Here is a 13,928-nt window from a genome sequence, read left to right as displayed (position 1 = left end):
TGTTGAGTCCGCTGAATGCGGCTATTGATGCTTCAATGCGCATGCGCGAAAAAGAGCTTTCAACATAGGGTGCATCTAGAAGCACAACCGCTCACTGAGCGGCTAAGTAGCAATTGAATGTGATTGGTTTCTATCTTCGAATTCACCAATCACATTCGATTGCTACTTAGCCGCTCAGTGAGCGGTTGTGCTTCTAGATGCACCCATAGAATGGAGTAAAAATACGATTTATTCCAAATTTCAATTTACGTGAATTTACATAATGCAAGAGTAATGCACAGAGAGGTTATTCGAATCACTCATTAAAACATTCGGTTATTCGCCTAATAAGAATATACGATAAAATTCGATTTGAGATGCTAACTACCAACGAAGAAATAGACGAAGCCGGGAAGCTACAGTCAAGTGACAGTAACACGGTTGAAAATGTACGAGTAGAATTGAGAGAAGCTACTTTGACAAAAAGAAAGCAGAATCGTATGTCCACGTGGGATAAGAATCGCAAAAATTTGGGAGAATGTCCAGAGAATGAACTATTCACGGTCGAGTATGTTAATGAGAGAGTGAAGCTTCTTAAGAAGAAAAGGATATTTCTTGAAGATTATAGATATCTGCCTAATGCTCTTATCCAGGTATGTACGTGTTTCAGAGAATTAATCTTGTTTAAATTATTTAACATTTTTTGTGTACATATAAAGTTACCTAATATATGCTATACAACTATATGTATAATAGATCGCAAAGGGAGTAAACTATAATAATATTATTTAATCTCTTGTATTTATTAGTCGGAGGAGAATATTTATGCCTTTTTAAGAGTAGATCAAAGTTTATCAGGCTTGATACGCGATCTATCTGGTAATAATCCAATCTTTCAATTATATGCAGCCAATTGCTGCTGTAATATTGCTCTTGGAAATACAAAAGCATGTACAACATTGGGAAAAGCAGTTATTCCATATTTACTTATCGAGTTAGAAAGCTTAAATTATATATTGCTGGTAAGTTTATCTAATTACAATTAAGAAAAAAAAGAGCAAAATATGAGTTAATCTATCAATCTCAGTTTTATCATTTATCAAACTTGTATAAAAGCTTTAACAAGTACATAAATTTATCTTATCTTTTTAGGATGTTTGCATTTGGACAATTGGTAATTTAGTTGCAGGAAGCAATGTAGCTTTTTCTATACTACATGCACAGCATTGTTTGAAATATTTAATTTTATTGTTATCCAATTGTGACGATTCGATACTTTCTTCTGTAATATATGCACTTTTACATTATGTACATGTAGGATTTCATGAGATATCGTAAGTACTATCTGTTTTTATGCACTATACTTACTAGTAAGTAAATTTATAAGGAAATTTAATATTCTGATATTTACAGAGAAAGTGACATGATAGAGCTTGTCCAAGTTATTACAAAACAAAAATTTTTATGCAAGAATCCAAATTTTATTTGGTTGTTAGCATTACTATCTTCTTCAACAATATGCACAACATATTTATATTCTATTTTGCCACAAATTGTTGATCATCTTTACTTATTATTTTCTGGTTCAAACGAAATATCTCGTGTCAATGAGGTTTGCTGTCCTCTTCTCTCTTTTTTGTATGTAATACAATTGTAAAATTAACACGTTAAATTCACAATTTAGTTTTTTCTTTTTCAGATTACAGCATCTATACGTATACTAGCTAACACGCTCAGCAATTCTTGCAAAGATGAAGTAGATATTCTTCTGAGGAACTCGAAATACTCACATGAGGATCTGTGTCTTTTATTGAATAAATTATTATCTCATCAATATATGCACATCAGAAGGGAAACCTTATGGTTAATAGGTAATTGTATTGATATTTTTTTAAAAAAGAAGATATAAGAGAGAATATAAATGAAATATAATCTAATCTCTGTTGTAATAAATTGTAGGAAATTTGTATAATCACAGATCATCTAGTGTTGCTAAAAATATAAGAAACCTCGTAGCCTTTTTACCAACACTGAATCAGGCTTTTCTTTCAGTTGGTAATTGTGTATAAGCGAGCATTAAAACGACATGTTCTTTTTTCAAAAAGGTATATTATACAATATTTTTAAGAAATTTTAAGTATACAATATAAAAAATAATATTTACACTTTGATTATATAATTCTGAAGATTACTTTTACTTTTTTTTTTAAATTGAGCATATGTATTAAACTTTTGAATACATCTAATATCATGCATTTGATTTACATTTTTAGTAATTATGATATACATTGTCAAGTTTTAATATTCTTTTTTCACAGGTACAAACTTTCTTGACAATTCCGAGGAAGAATACTGGTTTCTTTTTTTGTCTTCTATACATGGAACTTTGACGATGTTGAAATATATCTGTCCCATTAGATTCGCCGTTGGATGATTGGCAGCTTTTAAACATTGATAAAGCGCTTTGTCGCAAGTACAATGTGACCTGTGAAGCAGTGAAACACTTGCAAATATCTTTGGAAGGAGAGACAATTTTGAGACTATTAACAGGTAATGTATAATTTTAAACTTTGTTAAGAATGATTAAAGAAATAATATAAGACATTGACGTTCAAAGATGCATTATACTAAAATACTCATCGAAATCGATTATTAAATATTTTTTTTTACGAATTATCGATAAAATCTTACTTAGTATACAGGGAGTAATTTGTAAGATTATATCGGGTCTGTTGAGCTCGGACTTTTATAGGGCAAAGGTCGTGGGTACGACAGCATCTGAAAAGTACAAGATCTGTATTAAACTGACTTTAAAATTAACATTTTTGAAAATTATTGATTTACCTATCAATGTGAGGTAGATCGCCCAGATCATGGTAATTTTCAGCTATGTCTCCCGTACCACACCATTTTGTACCTACAGTAATATATTTCTTAATTAGTAATACATATACATGTATTTAATCATTGCCTACAAATTCTATGTAGAGTACAATGTTGCATGCGTTAAAAATGTCATAAAAAGGCTTGACCTGGTAGAATACCAGATAACAGAGTAATTGAACTAGCGGCTCTGCTCAATGCGTTTGTGGGTAAAGTGGACGTAGCTTTTACTTGGAGTTTATCTAACAATTCGCATTGTTGCATAAGTCTCGTTATCTCCTGAAAGGATACCACTTGTGGTTGTAAAGTCATAGACAAGTTTCGTAAAACTTCGATAGCCTCGGACGGCTCACTGAAAGAGACACAACGATGCAAGTCAAGATTATGTAGAATTAGAAAGAAGAAATCATGATTAGACTTATAATTGACTAAGAACCGGTTTTGACACGATCTGATTGTCAAGCAGCGGCCTTTAGGGCGACCACTTACTATACTTCAATGATATTGCAATCGCGTAATACATTGCTTGGATCGAGATTGATCACCGCCACTGTTTGTTCGTGATAATAAACGACTCTTATCTCGTCTTTCGCGAGCGCAGAAGGACTCGATTCGACGCCGTTCAATCCTTTGAATGTACTTCTGAAGAATGTTGGCTGCGCGGTCAAGCTGCATATCGACGCGACGAGAAGGAACGTCAAGCGCAATGAATACATCTTCTTCAAAGTATCGATCCTGATTTTTCATCAATTATTGCGTTATGTAGTTTTATACTTGTTTAAAATCTTCACATTGTACATTTCAGAGTTTTCTTCGCGAAAGGAAGAAATAATTTCCGTATAAAATCCGTATATATTTTTCGATGTTTGAATTTTTCGCATAAATACGAAAGAAAAGTAACTGAAAAGTAACATTTTTTATAAATCACATAATAAAATGTTTCGAAGAAAAAATCTAAAAAATAAACAGTAAAACACTCAGGATCAAGACATTTTCTTCACTCGCGCGAAACAATACTTTAAATGGAATCAAACTTACCTTTCGTATTCTGAAATGTTATTTGGCACATGCGAGTTTTTGCAAAAACAATTTATTTTAATAAAAATTCTTTTAATATAAAAAATTATCACGATATAAAAAGTAAAATAAACTACTTTAAATTGACTGATACTATTCGCGCATTTGCGTATATCGGGGACCGATCACAGCAAACTAGTCGGACACAAATGATGTATCTGGCATATAATTATATAATGCACCTATATCCAACATCAATCGCATATACGGATATAACCGGACTAGCAGTCGATCGAATGGCTAAACGTATAGGTACGACAAACACCCGCACATAGCTTCCCTCTCCTTCGATCAAGTATTACATGGTAGCGGCAACATATACCGGTGGGGAGACCTACATTCGTGGGGGACTAGGACGAAGAAAGTGGGACGAAACAGCGGAATACTGTAGTTTGTAACCATAAATTTATAGAATTCCCCGTAAAGAAAAAAAAAGGGGAGAAAGCGCGATGTCTCGTCGAGTTTCCTCGCAATCGCATGAGAATCATTTTTATCATAAATAAAATTTCCGTCAAGACAAATTCTTACACAATTAATATTATAAAAATATATATTTTATAAATAAAAAATCTCTATATAAAAACATTTTTTGTACATATAAGTTATAGTATTTTATGAGAAAAGATGATAACAGTCTTCTTAAGTCTTTTCGAAAGTCACCCTCTTAAAAATTCTTGTGGTGGCTTGTTTATGTAAAATATAAATTACTACACATTGTTTATAAATTTTTTTTTTACGTGATGTAAAATATAAATTACTACACATTGTTTATAAATTTTTACGTTGCAATCCAAATAACTACGTGACATTTTTTATATGCAATGGATGAGGTCGTTAAATTTTTTGAAACTGAAATTTTGCTTGTAATTAACATTATTATCTCCGCAATGTGAACAATTATTAAGCGCTTTCAATGTAATTTCAAAATTATGACAACGGTGGTTCGAAAATAATGCCAATGAAGCTAATAATTTTATATACAAATAATTTTGCTTTTCTCGTGAAACATTGATATTTAACAGTGACTCTGTCTCAAGAAATGGCACGAAGGGTTCGATTTGTTCGCCGCGCTTGTTGGATATTGACCCCCTGTGCGAGTTGTACTCAACGTGATGCTTACGGGAGTCGCGTTAGACAGTTGCAGTCTAACTGGACACTGTCTATATCCTGTAATAAAAAATAAAAGAGCATTATAGTCGCACTGCGTCTGTATACAATGCGCGATAGCAGGCACAATAGTATTTTCAATATGCATGCATATATGTATAGAGTTTCTGATAATAAATAATGTAAAATAGAAATGTAGAAAGTTGTATTATTACGTAAACGTAAAGCGATTTGCGGGAAGAATTGATTTGTTTCATAAGAAAGTTTTTTTCTTGATTTCTAGAATAAATATGAATCGAATTTTACACTTTATTCGCATACTTTAAGCGTATCGAATTCAAAGCGACAGTTAGTTCTCCCGGTCAAAACACCAATATCAATTTGCAAGTGTATTTATGATTAATGAGGAAAAAAATAAATGTCAAAATGAAAATCACGCCACATAAGATAATTTGAAAAAAATAATTTATTCTTGCAAATTATCTTATAACGAATGAAGCAAATTTCGCGATTCATTTCCGGAGTGAATTGTAGATTAAATATTTTATAATCGTTTGATTATAATTAAAACATATATTCGTAAACAAAAAAATTAAATGAAGCAATTATTCATGAATTGTTAAATGCATATCATTTATTCATTCGTATACGAAATCGATTTTTCATGTATATATAAGAAATATATAGTTCATAGAGCAAAAAAAATACATATAAATTTCTCGTGAGTATGTGATCAATTATTTACACGAATAATTAAATAAAATATACATTAAACGATTCAACGAATAATTGCTACTTTTTTTAAATTGTATCACAAAATGTGTGTAATGTAAATAGGTGAGAGATACTACGATAGTTTTGGCAAAGACCGGAAAAGCTATCTACCGGCGTGATGAGGCCCGGAACAGTGACAGCATATTGGATTATTGCGTGGCCTGGGACAGAATTCGACACTGTGCAACTCGCCGCAGCGGACGCAACGTGGCAAATGTCGACAATTGGCAGCCACGTGCCAAAAACCCTGGCATCGATAACATTGCAGCACGCCATCCGTCATTTGCGGTATATTCGACGTCTCCGGAGAATTATTCCCATAATCTGCCGGTGCGCATCGCGACGATACACCGGAGGAACATGCGGTGTTATCGCTACCACGCCACCAACGTTCCGGGACGGCATTGAAACGTGCCACCTCGAAAAAGTCCAGACCTTGACGCAACAAGGCTTCGTAATGGCTCGCATCAAAGACCTATGCGAAAAGAGCAATAAATATCTTTCACTTTTGTATTAATTATTATGTTTACATGCAATATTATATTTATCTTAACAATTTTTTGCGATAGACTTATAATTAGTTTTAATCGCTACTTTACATCTTAATTTTTTCAAATAAATGCAAATAGTGCAAGAGAGCTAATGGCAATGAGACATAATTGGAAAGTTAACTTTCGAAATCTATTAAGCGTATCTTAGCTATTTCACAGCCGGATACAAAAACCGGTATTTTTACATAATATGCATTCTATATTTGTGCAAATTTAAGTAATGACAAAATCTATACATCTGAAGTTGGATGCATACGGATCTAATTTTAGATCAATTTTTAATGATATTAATACTGCGATATTATAATTGCATTATAATTGCGTAGTATTTTCTACTGCGTAGTATTTTCTACTGCGATATTATAATATAATTGCGTAGTATTTCATACGTAATATACATGTGTTTCATGGTATATAATTATTACATGAACGTAATAATTAGAGTGATAAGAATAAGAGGGAAGGTATTCGATTTCTACCTCTACTCGAACCAAATGTCGCGAACGTTCGACATTTCCAGCGACAATTCCCTGCTTTGCCAGGGCCGAATTTATATCCTGGAGTGGTATGGCCCATGGAACATCTCTAAGAAGTACGGCTTGACGATATCGAGAATCTCTCGCTGAGAATCGTGCTACCTGATAGAAAAATAAATTTAATCGAAAAACTTTTCAAATATAAATGTTTAAGGAAAGAATATTTTACCGAAATTCGAAAGATTAATACAGCCTCAGAATAATATTTGATTATGAAATAATTGGGTGGAGAATTCTAGACAAAATTTTACAAAATAAAATTTTTTTTTTTTTTTTGTTCGAAAAGATAACGAATGCAACATTTCTAAAATGATTTTCTCATTTGGTGAAATTTGAAAGTAACAAAAATATCTTGTACTTGTACAGGTCTTCCAAATACGCGGGCTAAATCGCCACGTTGCAATAGTTTTTCGGCGTCGTTTTCTCTGGCAAAGGCGGCTATCAGACCGCATGGAGTTTCAGAGACGCGCCACGTCGACAGAGGTTCGGAAGCGATGATAGCTTCTTCGAGATGAGATCGTAGCAACTCGCAACCTGATCAATATCGAATTAGTTAGAAATTAGATTACGTAAAACAAAGTATAGAAATAGTAGATAATAAGTTTCTATCTTTGGAACAAATTGCATGTTGCACCTTGGATCGTGTAACCTTGGTCTTGGCTACCAACGCGCGATATGTATAAAGAGCAAGTAAATAGTGCCTCTTCCTGAATAGCGGGAACTTCATTATTATGCGATGTCAGATGCAAATTTTTTTTATCTGTGTGATTATTGTCTTTGATCTTGTTTTGTATAGAAGAATTTGCTTCCTCCATTCTGCCCGTCACGTACTCGTGATGATAACTTGAATTTTTATGTACATAGAGAATCAACCTTTGCACACATGTAGTTTTCATTATTTATATATTAAAAGAAGATGTATTTTTTATTACAAATATATATTATAAATCTGTTATAATATACACTTATTTTATATATTTAATTATCAACGAAATACAATGTAATGTACAACTTATAATAGGTAAATTAGAATCAGAAAATAGTCATTATATATTTATGTTACAAATTTCAATAACGATCATATGAAAGAGAAAATGTGCCGAATTAAAACTTATATCATTATTGATTATATAGATAAGCGAGCGTACAAACGCCGACATAAATAAAATAGCATTCTTACGATCGTTCTCGAAAAAAACATTCATTAGCGATGTGTGTGTGTGTGTGTGTGTGTGTGTGTGTGTGTGTAAGGACAAAAATGATTATATTATAATATTAAATAATCCTTCTCATTCCATCAAAATTTTATATCTAATTATAAGTTTGTTTATTTTTTTAAAAGACAATCTTTTTGCAAGATTGAAATTTCTATTGTATCTATTTTAAATTTGATGCTCAAAATTTTTTTTCACAATTATGATAATTCAGTATTTTCTTCGCGCATTTATAAAATGATTGTAATATTATGAGATAAATCGATGATCGTAGTTTAATTGATAAAGTTATCAAGTAACGTGCCGCGAGTTTGATCTCTTTCTTGAAAGCGATATCTTACTTCGAATATCTTTTTCGCCTCGTTAATGCGGAAAAATGCAGTTCGGGCACCGGAAGGACCAAGAAGGAAAATACGGCCCATGCTGACGACGGGCGCCATTCGTACTCTTGTCTCTCGTCTCTCGTCCTCGCCTACTAAAATCGCCTCCCTTCGCAATAATGATCGATATTAATGAAGAAAAATTATAGTATAAAATTTTTGTATTATATAAAATTATATATAAAATTTTTGTATTATAGTGTTGAATTGTACTCTGCGACATATATTTCTAACATGTTTTAAGGTTCCTCGAAATAGAATTCGTAAAATTGTATCCTGGATATTTTAGTCCATGGAAAAAATTACTCTAAATTATTATTATTATTAATACTTAAATGAACAAAAAAATGCTCCAAAGAAGAAATATTTCAAGATTATAATATTGTAATGTATTGGTTACAATTATTTTATATGATTGTGAAAGCGTTTTAAGAATTTTTAAAAGTCAACACACGAGAAAAGTCGATAGTTTATCTTATCGACTGTTGATTTCTGAACCATTATAGTAATAGTCATTCTGAGAATATGGCGCTTTTATCGCCATTCATTGTCTTAATCATTATCATTATTTATTTCAATAAAAATATAAAATAGAAATCAATAGAAGAAATTATATGTATATTTATATATGTATGTTTATATGTTTTGTGTAAATTATATAACATTATATACATATATGCATATGAAAAAACGATCATGTTATATATATGCGTTGCCTGTTTTTATCGCTTACTCAGTCTTGTTTTGTAAGCTATTATCAAAGCGATAAAAACTATGAATTTTACAAATAGTTCAAAGTTCGATGTATTTGCATGTTAGATTTATATAATATATACTTATCGTAATTGATTATATAAGGTTGCATTGCGTTTTCATATCGCCAATCGTGATAATATTCTGAGCAAAGTGACAAGTAAAAAAAAAGAAGAAAAAGTAGTGAATTATACACATATGAATATGTACGTATATAATATTTTTCCAGTATCTTATTAGAATTGAGAGCATATTAAACCACATCTGAATTGTTAAATAATATCACAATTGTGCATCTTTTTTCTACTATGTCAATTTAAGAAAAGGACAAAGATCATAAAAAAACATACTGAAAACGAATAATCTTCTAGTAAATCTTTCTCTATTAATGCTAGCAAGTTTTTTCTTTAACCATTATTTATAATGCAATTGTAGTTTCAAAAGAAGAAATTGCACAATGTCCATTGCCAATAATTTGATAAAGGATTTGCCTAAGGGACCTTTAGATGCTTATAGAAAGCGGGCAACCTTTGATTGGAAATCATTCAAATTAACTTTAGAGGGTGAGGATGGTGTACGATTTCAGGTATTGAAACTGATAAATTTTAATACATACATTATACCTATACAACTATATAATTTGTATTACATATAACTATATCTTAAACAATTAAATATTTAGGAAAAATTATGGGAATATGTCAGAACAAATCCAGCATTTCAAAAGACTTCAACAGGTCTAACAAGTTTAGATGAACTACGAAAACGCTGTAATATTCAACTGAGAGCATTTCACCAGAATGATATAACTGTAATTATAAATAAATTACATATAATCGTAAATTAATTATATAACTCTAATTATATAATAATTATAATAATATGTTATTTGTCTCATAAATTGTTTATATTAATATAAAAATACTTTAAAAGATAATTTAAAATACTTTATTAAACTTTTACTTTATTGTCTAAATTTATATATAGTTTTATAATCTTTTTAGCCTATGCATGTTCAAGAAAATTTTTTTTATATTTTTCAATATGATGGATCTATACCAATAAAATTAAGTATTATGTATTCTATGGTACCAAGTACTATATTAGCACTAGGTACTGAACAACATTATCATCTTGCAGGAGAATTGAACAGTGGAAATGTATGTATAAACGAAATTAATGATTATTCTTGTAAAATATATATTTATTATTGATGTGTTTCTTAATTGCTTAGTATATTGGCTGTTTTGCTCTAACTGAATTTTCCCATGGATCTAATGCAAAAGGCATGCGAACTACAGCAACATATGATATAGCGACAAAAAGTTTTATTCTTCATACTCCTGATTTTGAAGCTGCAAAATGTTGGGCAGGCGGTTTAGGTGAAACAAGTTTCAGCATACAAATTCAATAATGAATTAACAATTGACATAATAATACTTGATACATTATTCTTTATATATTTTCAGGAAAATCTGCTACACACGCCATTGTATTTGCACAGTTAATTACACCTGACAGGGTGAATCGTGGTCTACATGTTTTCATCGTACCAATTCGCGATCCAAAAACTCATCTACCTTTCTCTGGTGTTATTATTGGTGACATGGGTGAAAAGATAGCACTTAATGGAATAGACAATGGATTTATAATATTCGACAAGTATTCTATATCCCGTACTTATCTGTTGAACCGTACAGCGGATGTTACCGAGGATGGAAAATATGTGCTCGCTATAAAGGATGAACGAAAAAGATATGGTAAATATTAGTATTAATGTGCCAAAAACAATGTGATATATTGCTATATTCTTTTTTTTTTGTATGATCGATTTTCATTTATACATTTTACGTATGTAGGTTCGTCATTAGGCGCTCTATCATCAGGTCGTGTCACTATTACTTTGATATGTTCGCATTATATGAGTCTCGCCCTAACGATAGCCATACGTTATTGTGCAGTTAGAAGACAATTTGGACCTACGGACAAGAATGATGAGTTACCAGTTATAGAATATCAAGCACAAGTATGTGTGTGTGTGTATATATATCAGATTTTCATGTCAAAATTGAATTGTAGAAGATTTAACAATTACAATTCATGTCAAACTCGTACGTTCTAGCAATGGCGAATTTTTCCTCATTTAGCCGCAACATATGCAATAAAAATATTTTCGAACATGTTTTATAAGAAGATGGTTGAATTCAATTTGAAAAGGTTTATAGGAGAGGACGAAGATTTGAGCCCTGATGTAGGATTAGAGATACATGCATTGTCTTGCGCAGCAAAACCATTATGTTCATGGATCGCTCGTGATGCAATTCAGGATTGCAGAGAATCTTGTGGTGGTCATGGATACTTGAAAAGTAAATGCAAGATTTTGTACAAACTTATATTATTTCAATAACTATACATATGTTATACATATAAATTTTATTAATACTAGTCATCTTGTAATGTTGTTAATAGTGTCACGTTTGGGTGAAATAAGAGGTGAAAATGATGCAAATTGTACATACGAGGGTGAAAACAATATACTTATCCAACAAGCAAGCAATTGGTTGTTAAGCCAATGGACTAACGTAATTAAAGGACAACGCGTGCCGTCTCCACTTGGTTCGGCGGATTTTCTTGTTGATGCAGAACAAATATTGAATACCAAATTTGATCAAGTTACAATTGAGGATACATTAAGACCTGAAAGTATGATATATATAAAAAATTAATTCTAATTATTATAATTAATTATGATAAAATATATATTATTAGAAGTTGTTGATCTTACAAACGACTTATGCTTCCTGCAATTAATAATGTTTTCCCTATTTTAGATTTGCTCTTAGCTTTTAAATGGTTAATATGTTATTATCTGAAAAAGACATATCAACATGTAAATAAACTTAAATCAAATGGAATGTCTGATTTTGACACACGAAACAATTCTCAAGCATTTTTAGCGCGGACTTTATCTCTTGTATATGGAGAGGTAAGCAAAATATGTGTGTATGTATGTATTTTTTAATTAGAACAGAGAAAGTATAGCAACTTACATTTCAAACAGCTTGCATCAAATTGTTAAATTGCATTATTGAATTATAGATTTAATTACTAAAGAAAATATATATGCGCTTTATATGGAAATAAATTCACTATACGCTAATTTATATTTACTCAGACAAAAATTAATGCAATTTTCTTCTTTTTTTACAGCATGCTATAATGGCATATTTTATCACATATTTACAAGATCCGAAATGGAAAGCGAATGAACGAGAAGTATTGACACAATTGTGTTCATTATTTGGAGCTATAATCTTGGAAAAGAAATTGGCAGATTTATATAGTGGTGGTTATGCTTCTTCTAGCAGTAACATAGACAATTTTCTGCGGGAAGGAATTATAATATTATGTAGAGATTTACTAGATAATGCAGTTGCATTGGTTGATGTCTTAGCTCCGCCAGATTTTATTCTTAATTCTGCCTTAGGAATGTCTGATGGCGAGGTATAATATTACTATTGCTGAATATTTTTTACATCAAATCATTTTTGCATATAATAATTACTTTTTTTCATATATAATAAATTAAAAACTTTTTTTATATAGATATATAAACACATGAAAGAATGGATATTTAAAGATAAAGAAAATTTGGAACGTCCATCGTGGTGGGAAGAAATCCGCTCAAAGTTATAATATATATATTACTATATATATTTACTATATACATATATATATATATATATATATATATATATATATGTATATGTATGTATGTATGTATATATAGAGTAAAAATACAGCCATTATATATACGAGGTATATCTCATAATTATTCCAATTCCTTTTTACTTATAGATTTTTAAAATAAAAAATACTTGAGAGAAAAAGGAAATAAGAATTTTGGTACAAATTCATGTTGCTTTGTTTACAAAATTGAGCATATATACATATATGTATATACATATAGACTCAATTCCATATAGGTACCACACATGTGCTCACGTATGTATATGTGTATGCATTGTCATTGGAATAATTATATTTATTATAATAATCGATACCTCGATATTAAATGGTACATTATATACTATTTTAAGGGGGGGTATTTTGTTTGGATGTTTAATCTCAATTCTTGTTAGACTTTATACATATATATCTATACATACATATATTTTTATACATACATATGTGAAATTTTTTATTTTGTTATATTGTTATATTGTTATATTTTTAATAAAGTTTATCAATATATTTCCTTTTATTATATATATTCTCTATTACACTTAAAATGTACAGACTTTTCATTTATTAATTGATGAAATGATACTGCGAGCGTTGCGGACATTAAATAGAATTTAAATATGTTCCATTGATATTAGATCCTTTTCCCACGCATCAAAAAGTACTTTGAAATACAAAATCTTGTACAACCCCTTTTTAAAAAGCTATTTAAAAATTTTTGAAAAATTAATTAGAAAAGAGTCAAGTAAAATGGGAGTAAAGTTATATATACAAATAAAATTACTTGAGATCAATCAAGTTTAATCAATTAATATAATTTCATACAATTTAAAACTGTAGTGTCCCGCGTATTTTATTATGTATCATTTATATTTACCGCTATTACGTCACGCATGCGCCAAAAAAAGAAATCCGTCCATCACTGCGTTC

General features: G+C 30.5%; 4 protein-coding genes across 9 annotated transcripts; 2 read left to right on the top strand and 2 right to left on the bottom strand.

Moving 5' to 3' along the window:
- Positions 1-183: 183 nt before the first annotated feature.
- On the top strand, positions 184-8,998 carry LOC145961527 (uncharacterized). 3 transcript variants are annotated; one of them, XM_083081819.1, is made up of 8 exons: positions 184-632; positions 789-1,001; positions 1,132-1,313; positions 1,393-1,591; positions 1,679-1,850; positions 1,939-2,084; positions 2,298-2,529; positions 5,884-8,998. In XM_083081819.1, the coding sequence occupies exons 1-6, from the start codon at positions 357-359 to the stop codon at positions 2,046-2,048; spliced, it is 1,152 nt and encodes a 383-aa protein (XP_082937945.1). In that variant the 5' UTR covers positions 184-356; the 3' UTR covers positions 2,049-2,084; positions 2,298-2,529; positions 5,884-8,998. The 3 variants fall into 3 exon arrangements, with proteins under 3 accessions (XP_082937945.1, XP_082937946.1, XP_082937947.1); XM_083081820.1 differs by lacking the exon at positions 5,884-8,998 and adding an exon at positions 3,464-5,482; XM_083081821.1 differs by lacking the exon at positions 5,884-8,998 and adding an exon at positions 2,968-5,482.
- Positions 2,070-4,198, bottom strand: LOC145961529 (uncharacterized). 2 transcript variants are annotated; one of them, XM_083081825.1, is made up of 6 exons: positions 3,901-4,198; positions 3,352-3,762; positions 3,012-3,214; positions 2,824-2,896; positions 2,671-2,757; positions 2,070-2,464 (listed from the first exon to the last, which is right to left on the bottom strand). In XM_083081825.1, exons 2-6 carry the CDS (start codon positions 3,576-3,578, stop codon positions 2,278-2,280), a joined length of 777 nt encoding a protein of 258 aa, XP_082937951.1. In that variant the 5' UTR covers positions 3,579-3,762; positions 3,901-4,198; the 3' UTR covers positions 2,070-2,277. The 2 variants fall into 2 exon arrangements, with proteins under 2 accessions (XP_082937951.1, XP_082937952.1); XM_083081826.1 differs by lacking the exon at positions 3,901-4,198 and having other exon boundaries at positions 3,352-3,863.
- LOC145961528 (uncharacterized) lies at positions 4,503-8,873 on the bottom strand. Of its 3 annotated transcripts, none has more exons than XM_083081823.1 (7): positions 8,715-8,873; positions 8,463-8,610; positions 7,542-7,780; positions 7,266-7,441; positions 6,851-7,009; positions 5,932-6,295; positions 4,503-5,106 (listed from the first exon to the last, which is right to left on the bottom strand). In XM_083081823.1, exons 3-7 carry the CDS (start codon positions 7,720-7,722, stop codon positions 4,955-4,957), a joined length of 1,032 nt encoding a protein of 343 aa, XP_082937949.1. In that variant the 5' UTR covers positions 7,723-7,780; positions 8,463-8,610; positions 8,715-8,873; the 3' UTR covers positions 4,503-4,954. The 3 variants fall into 3 exon arrangements, with proteins under 3 accessions (XP_082937949.1, XP_082937948.1, XP_082937950.1); XM_083081822.1 differs by having other exon boundaries at positions 8,736-8,873; XM_083081824.1 differs by having other exon boundaries at positions 7,542-7,750; positions 8,736-8,873.
- A 307-nt stretch (positions 8,999-9,305) lies between the features above and the next one.
- On the top strand, positions 9,306-13,508 carry LOC145961526 (peroxisomal acyl-coenzyme A oxidase 3-like). Its single transcript, XM_083081817.1, has 12 exons — positions 9,306-9,460; positions 9,690-9,840; positions 9,937-10,065; positions 10,259-10,414; positions 10,489-10,636; positions 10,724-11,014; positions 11,114-11,280; positions 11,377-11,620; positions 11,724-11,957; positions 12,086-12,240; positions 12,465-12,758; positions 12,861-13,508. Exons 1-12 carry the CDS (start codon positions 9,453-9,455, stop codon positions 12,948-12,950), a joined length of 2,067 nt encoding a protein of 688 aa, XP_082937943.1. The 5' UTR covers positions 9,306-9,452; the 3' UTR covers positions 12,951-13,508.
- Positions 13,509-13,928: the final 420 nt, after the last annotated feature.

This window comes from Camponotus vicinus, unplaced genomic scaffold (genome assembly GCF_025532165.1).
Source record: "Camponotus vicinus isolate PSW18456_S1 unplaced genomic scaffold, iyCamVici1.0 SCAF_11, whole genome shotgun sequence".
In the NCBI taxonomy this organism is placed as follows: Eukaryota; Metazoa; Arthropoda; class Insecta; order Hymenoptera; family Formicidae; genus Camponotus; species Camponotus vicinus.
This window is presented reverse-complemented; position numbering and strand designations above follow the sequence as displayed.

Coding starts and splice junctions, on each gene's coding strand:
- LOC145961528 (XM_083081823.1), bottom strand. CDS start 7,722: ATGGAGGAAGCAAATTCTTCTATACAAAACAAGATCAAAGACAATAAT. Junction 7,010..7,265: donor TATTTGGAAGACCTGTACAA/GTACAAGATATT, acceptor TTTTTCTATCAG/GTAGCACGATTCTCAGCGAG. Junction 5,107..5,931: donor TTCCGGGCCTCATCACGCCG/GTAGATAGCTTT, acceptor TTTTTATTACAG/GATATAGACAGTGTCCAGTT.
- LOC145961529 (XM_083081825.1), bottom strand. CDS start 3,578: ATGTATTCATTGCGCTTGACGTTCCTTCTCGTCGCGTCGATATGCAGC. Junction 3,215..3,351: donor TGCAATATCATTGAAGTATA/GTAAGTGGTCGC, acceptor TGTCTCTTTCAG/TGAGCCGTCCGAGGCTATCG. Junction 2,758..2,823: donor GATCTACCTCACATTGATAG/GTAAATCAATAA, acceptor TGTACTTTTCAG/ATGCTGTCGTACCCACGACC.
- LOC145961526 (XM_083081817.1), top strand. Junction 11,281..11,376: donor TTATAGAATATCAAGCACAA/GTATGTGTGTGT, acceptor CGTACGTTCTAG/CAATGGCGAATTTTTCCTCA. Junction 11,621..11,723: donor TGGTCATGGATACTTGAAAA/GTAAATGCAAGA, acceptor TGTTGTTAATAG/TGTCACGTTTGGGTGAAATA.
- LOC145961527 (XM_083081819.1), top strand. CDS start 357: ATGCTAACTACCAACGAAGAAATAGACGAAGCCGGGAAGCTACAGTCA. Junction 1,002..1,131: donor GCTTAAATTATATATTGCTG/GTAAGTTTATCT, acceptor TTATCTTTTTAG/GATGTTTGCATTTGGACAAT. Junction 1,314..1,392: donor GTAGGATTTCATGAGATATC/GTAAGTACTATC, acceptor TGATATTTACAG/AGAAAGTGACATGATAGAGC.